Here is a 6,634-nt window from a genome sequence, read left to right as displayed (position 1 = left end):
TGTGTGTGTGTGTGTGTGTGTGTGTGCGCTGATGGGGCCCTCAGTGTACACATCCATGTGTCTCTGTCACTAAACTATTTGAGTCTGTTAAGGATTTGAGTTCTGAAACGCCAATGTAGAGATCATGAGAATAACAACAACTACCAACACATATCCAACAATGCCACAATCTGCAAGAATCTAATTTATTTTTACTTTTTGTCCACCCTTGACAGTCTATGTTCATTGCTTTTTTAACAAAGACTATTTTTTTGTTGTAGAACACGACAAATGAGCCTTCAAGCGTTAAATCCACAGCATGGAACCTTTTGAAAAATACGTTTTTGTAGATAAATACCTCGCCTCTGTAGCGCCTCCTACTGATGTGAATATGAATTGTTACACTCATGAGATGCAGCTAATACAAGAATGTGTGTGAGGTCACTCTGAGGGAGATGCCTTCAAAATTGCTAATGGATCTTAAATTCTTAAATTTTCAAACCGCTTCATCAGCCATTAAACTTGAAGCTTTTGCTGCCGCTCTTAACTCTAGAGGGATAAATCATCATGACAGTCATTTGATCACACAATCAGAGATAAAGTGGAACTCATAGTCTACAGGATGGTGTAGTGTTCAGTGTGTATCTTCAAACCACTGAAGGAAGGAGGCGTTTACTACACCTGTCTATTTATGCGTCATACTATTTTTTTTGGAAGAATTCATACAGTATTTAATGATTCTGAGATTCACTTAACATATTTTTGAGTGGTTGTCTAGGTATTGGATGGTTCCTGGTTCAATTCCGTGCTCCTCCTAGAGAGCCTGTCAAAGTGTTGTCAAGCATGACACTTGCATCGACATAACCAATGACACAATGGGACAACCATCCCCAGTCTCCCTCGCTGCTCTAAATGCAGGAGTTGTGTTACTTAACAGATTATTGTAACAATTTTTACTTGCACTTGCACTGACGTGTGTGTCGCTATGGAAATGGGCCCTGAACTTATTGGGGTTTACAGTACTTAAGGGTTAGGTCGCGTTTGCATGATGTGTCAGCACTTCTGTGACTTAAGGTGAGGTCTCGGGGCGGGCGGGCGAGGATGTGGAGGCTGGGTAATGTGACCTTGTTTTGCCATAGTAGTCGCAGCACGTTATTGCGCACCTCCCTTGACAGTAATTGTGAGAATATGGGAGTCTGATGGATGCTCCACCATGGAAACACGGCGGCCATAACGACTGCTGCAGCCCTCTGTGGAGAACACTTCTCTGAGTTTAAGAAGCAAAGCTGTTATTTCTCCTGTTTACGGAAAACAACTGTGCTGCTAAACAAGGCCTCCCTGTCACAGCGCCATTGATAATTAGGATTCATAAGCTATGACTCAGCCACAATCATATTGAGCTCTGCCTTCTATTCTGCCGTGGTCATGCAGCTCCTTTACAGGGGCAATAAATAAACGTGTTGGAAGGGTTTTATTGCCCAAGTTTCCTTTGCTGAAGCAATTAGCTCCCCAGACTGGTACTCTGGGCTATACCTGCTTCCTGTGAGGGATATACTGGATGTACTCTGCATGGTGGGCACAGCTTAAACCTAAGTATCGCTCAGGTGCCCATCTTCAATCTGTTACTTTGTTATCATGCAAGAAGCTGGTTTTGTATTTGGGAGGCTTTTTGTTTGTCTGTAAGATCTGTATTTGACTGCAAGCATATGATGATGTGATATGACGTCCAGAATCAAAGGTGCTCGTTGGGCCGAGTGTGAACTTGCAATTGAGTTCAACAAAGGTGAAACCTGTGATGTGGCTGTTGGATGGAAACTAGAACTGAATATATGTATTGGGAGCATTAGATATTTTAAGTTTAAGATGCGAGATGTCCTGTGGGAAACATTGGGGAGCCAAACTGTGCACGCCCACAAGGTCCTTAGAAGGAGGACTTATCAGCCTAAATGAACGGATAAATGCACCTGTGTGGGTTTCAGTGGGCATTGCAGGACCTTTGATGTGCGTGCAGTGTTTTTGTGCTCCAGTTCTATAATGAACCCTGATCTCGAAACTGGGCCCAATTTTTTAAAATGGAAGCTTTCCAAAGTTTGGTTGAAATCCATTAGTTAACTGTATGTCTGCTTATTATGTTCAGATTGTAAAAACAGGATATGATGCAGGTTTGTGCAGTGTGTAGTGTAGGTGAGGAGCAGGAAAGTGGGACACAAACGGCTCCAGTCTGGCTGGTAGTTGACAGGAGAGATCTCGAGTGAGAAACTGGCTGGTGGTTTAAATTAACTAGAAATGACACTCAGGAGCTCCTCAGAGGAACAAGTAGAGTCTGTGCAGAGGACAGAGGACAGCAGAGGGGACGTGTCTCAGGTGTGTCGTGAAAATGTGAATGGTGGAAGGACAAAAAGTACAGCAGAAAGAGCTGAGAGTGTGTGTGAGACGTTCAGGGGTTTACTGATTCTCCTTTATGTTTGACGGCCACAAAGTGGTACAAACACCCTCAGATCACTCGCAGTCTTCACCGTTTCCCCTCAAAGTGACACATACCAACACATGTGCGTCCTCGGTATCATGTGTCCGTGTGTGTAGGCGCTCTCCGTGGCTGCACGCGTGTTACAAACCGGAGAAGCTGCTTATCGCTACCGACCATGTGTGCGCAGTGGCACACGGGGCGGCAGCATCCTCACACACAAACACACATACACACACAAGACATACACACATTCACTGGAACGGTACCGTATCTGTCGCCACACCCATCACACGAGCCAGACACGGTGCGGTATAGAGCTTAACGGTGGTGTGTAAGGTGATGAGCGACAAATGAGTCACACACACATAACCATACGAGTAGGCGCGCGCCACAGCAGTTTAGAGAGAGAGAGAGAGAGAGATGCTGATGTGACAGTGAGATTACAGCCGCGTGCGTATAGCGGATGAATGGGCGCAGGGTGGAGGTGCGCGCGCGGGGAGGGGGGAGGGGAGGTGCACATTAGGAGCGGTGCTTAAAGACGTGGACGCTCTTCTTCTTCTTCTCCTCCTCCTTCTTCTCCTTCTTCTTCTTCTTCTTCTTGTCAATGCGCATGATACTGCGGCTCCACGCTATACTACGGCTACACGTACACACACACACACACGCTCCAACTCACCTTGAAGCGGCGCCGCGGTCCGCTCGCGATACGCCGCTCGCCGTCGCTCGGGACGCGGGGGCGTGCGCGGGCAGCCAATACCCGCCCCAAAGCCCCAGACTGTAGCCAATCCGGCGGCGGTGGAGGCGGGGACCTGTGGCTGGGGCTCACACACTTGGTTTCACTATGCGCTCGTAAAAAAAAAAAAGAAAAGAAAAAAAGGAAAAGGGAAGAGAGGAGGGGGGGAAAAAAAGGAAAAAGCAGCCCCCGTCTCCCGTCTACTACGAGCCGCGGCGGTGCAGGTGCTCTGTCTCTTCGGGAGAGAGGATGCGGATGGAAGGACGGGGGAGGGAAGGGATGAAGGGAATCGCCGCCACGAGGAGAGAGCGCAGGAGACGAGAGGAGGGAGCGAGGTTCTGAGGTTCTGAGGTGCAAGGTCGAATATGACAGATCGGTCCAACGGGGCAGTTTGCGTGGTAGAAGCTGGTCGGCAATAGTACTATGATTTGGTATGTGGCCACTCTGATAGCAAGTGTATTCAGCACCAGAGGAACGGCCGCTCAAGGTGAGTTGAAGTGCAATATATGTGCTGGGCTGTTTGCAGCGTGTGATGCCCCATTTCTTCCGCTCCTGTTTGATTGAATCGCACGACATTTTTGTATTTTTTTGTAATTTGTGTGTGTGAATGTGTGTGTGTGTATGATGGATCGGCACGGGGCTGTGTGGCTATTTCACACTGCACAAATGGCCGCATGTGTGAAAGTTCATAGCATTTGTGCTGGAAACGGGGCCGTATATAGGCTCAGCTATCATCCGGATGGGATGTAAATTCACATGGTGAGGGGGGAGGAGAGGGGGGTGAGGAGAGGAGAGGATGGGAGGATAGGAAAGGGGGGGGGGCTGCCGTGAATACGAACGCTTTACTGTCTAGAATGATGTGACAAAGACAGACTGGAGCCCATCGACACGTACGGGAGCCGAGGCGAGGCCCTGCGGTGTGTGTATATGCGTGTGTGCACGCGCGTATGTGTCTGTGTGTGCACTATTCAGGAGGCTCCGGCTGTGTGATAAAACAACCAGCGAATATTGGCCCGCGTTTGCGCCGCGTCGGGGGGGTGGAGGTGCTGCTGCTTCTGCTGCTTCTTCTGCTGCTGCTGCTGCTGCTACTGCTGCTGCTGTTGGATGGAGATCTGTATGCAGTATATGATAGCGAGCAGCGGTCCCAGCAGTTAGTTGTGCACTGAGGGGTGTGACCGAGCGGCTCAGCCTGCGAGATGGAAAAGTAACTAAATAATGCATCACGTGTCAGATCAGATGCACTCCTGGATTTTGATAGATCCGATTGCTGCACGCGTGTAATCTATATATGCTGAATGTACGCGGCTCATGCATGTGTGTGTGTGTGTGTCTGTGTGTGTGGAACGCGGTGCACAGACACAATGGGATGCACGGCAACCAGGCGCCTGCTACTGGTTTGAATGGTTCATCAACTGAGGATCCACCAAATTGCCCGTTTTCCCTCTTTTGTTCCCGGTTTCCTGAGCTCTCCGCACTGACCTATGTACTTACTTAACCTTGCTCTCCCGCTTGTGTCCAGATGAGGGAGACATGTGCCAAGCTGTTGCCTGGTAACTGATCCCACTGACCCCACATACCCAGTCAAAACTGGTCTGCTCGCAGGTCTGGCTCCTCTGCGATGCCAGCCAGGCCCAAAGCAAAGCACAATGTGTACTGCAATGGAACAGACTGGATCAAATGCTACATTTGGTATATTGTGAACGCAGATGCTGCTTCATAAGAAAGATGATAGTTTAGTGTTGTCTAATATCTGTATACTGATCATATCCTTAAAATACTACACATTGTTCCATCCTAGATTGGCCCAATATGAATAATTACTATAATAAGTAAAGGTTAAATGTTTTTTTTCTTTGATTTATCCTGAATAGACTTACTTTAATTTGAATTTGAAGCATTTCTTTATTATATATCATTGCCTTTTACATGCAAGATGGACAGGATTGCGAGTAGCCACCAACATGACTCTAAACAGATGGCCAACAAATAACTTAGCTCCCAAAGCAAACAAGGCAGATGAGCTGGGCAAGAGCGGCACAGTTGAGCTGAGATTTGGCTCCTTTCTCTTGATTGGTAATTTCTTTTGTGCTGAATGTTGAGCTTTAATAAAGGCTGGAGGAGCCTGAAGTAACAAACACTGACAAAGAACGCTTCAATTCCCTGCAGAGAATTGGATTTAAGAATAATCGCTCATAACGACAAATGTGAAGTCATTTGTCTTGGCAGTATTTACAGAGATGCTGTATATTAATAAGTTAAATGGCAACATCATGTACTGACACATCAACAGGACGTTATGTTGCAGCGAGACATTGTGGAGGAATGTGACCAGTGCTAAAGCTGCAGTGTGCTCCATGCGACATAGTCTGTCTGACTCGGGCGGAGGGTAAATGTGTTCCTGCCTGTTTTGAATGCTATCATAGAGAGGGGTGGTGTGTGTGTGTGTGGGGGGGAGGGGGTCTTTGTAATCTCAATGCAGTTAATTAGATGAACGCAGGGAAACGGCACAAACATGAACTGCAGGAGGGGGTCTAAATATTTGACTGTAATTCTGTGTTGATGCTAAGTGAGTATTTGAGCGGCACACAGTTTCTGTTTCTTTTCTCTACTGGAGAGAAGACGTAGCTTGAGAGAGAAACGTGGCGCTTCCTAACTTTCAGTTTCACACCTCGCCACATGTGACAGCCAGGCGCTGCATGAAGTCTGGCAGAGGGGCGGCGCCGGAAAGTCACAGGTTTTGTCGGAGGCAGCCCCCCCCCCCAAAAAAAATTGGCTGGCGGAAAGGGAGTTTTCACCTCCCCTACTGGGTTGTGGGATGTAGCATGGTGCAGCCTATAGTGGCACCCTCCCTCCCATACACAGACTATGGTACATTGTATCTTCTTATCTTTTTCGCGACCACAATTGGAGGGTGCTGCATAGAGTGGATGTCTGTGTTTCATAGATATATGAAAGCTTAAGGCCACCAAATGAGAAAGTTTTGTTAGGTAGCAGGTATGCAGGTGAAATCAATGGCTGAAGAGTCGTCTACATCTTCAAGACTAAATGTCACCCATGCTGGCTGGAATTTCCACTGACAAGTTTGCACATTAAGGCAACCTGCAGGGGTCAAACTGTGTGTCTGTCATAACAAAAGTCCGATGATACCAGTGCATTCAAAGGTTGACATCATGGCTGAGATCGCTGCTAATTGCCTGTAGTTGTTAATAAAAATAACCACGTCAGTCTTCTAGACGACAGCGTCAGCCAAGTGAAGCAGATTGAAAACGAGAGCCTCAAGCCATCGCAGCGTTTTTTTGAGCTTCGGCCGTTTGTTCTTTCTCCTTTGAGATGAAGACAACGGGCTGGAGGATTGACAGTGGTTACAGGGGGGAGGAGGGGGAGGTGCACTCCAAACTAAATTGAGTGGTGGTGCGTTATTGTAGACAAAATGGTGGGTTTGCAGCCAAAAACAG

The 6,634-nt window shown here is 47.5% G+C and overlaps 1 protein-coding gene across 1 annotated transcript in view; it reads left to right on the top strand.

Moving 5' to 3' along the window:
- Positions 1 to 3,602: 3,602 nt before the first annotated feature.
- The window catches only part of igsf9ba (immunoglobulin superfamily, member 9Ba), a 45,543-nt gene continuing 42,511 nt past the window's right edge, over positions 3,603 to 6,634 (top strand). Inside the window, exon 1 of the mRNA XM_076146403.1 lies at positions 3,603 to 3,666. Coding sequence (XP_076002518.1) covers positions 3,603 to 3,666 — 64 coding nt within the window. The remainder of the gene's footprint in view (positions 3,667 to 6,634) is intronic.

Source organism: Genypterus blacodes, unplaced genomic scaffold, assembly GCF_046128005.1.
Source record: "Genypterus blacodes isolate CSIRO-AG114 ecotype Tasmania unplaced genomic scaffold, CSIRO-AGI_Gbla_v1 ptg000032l_1, whole genome shotgun sequence".
NCBI lineage: Eukaryota > Metazoa > Chordata > Actinopteri > Ophidiiformes > Ophidiidae > Genypterus > Genypterus blacodes.
Note: the sequence above shows the minus strand (reverse complement) of the source record. Positions and strands in the feature narration are given on the sequence as shown.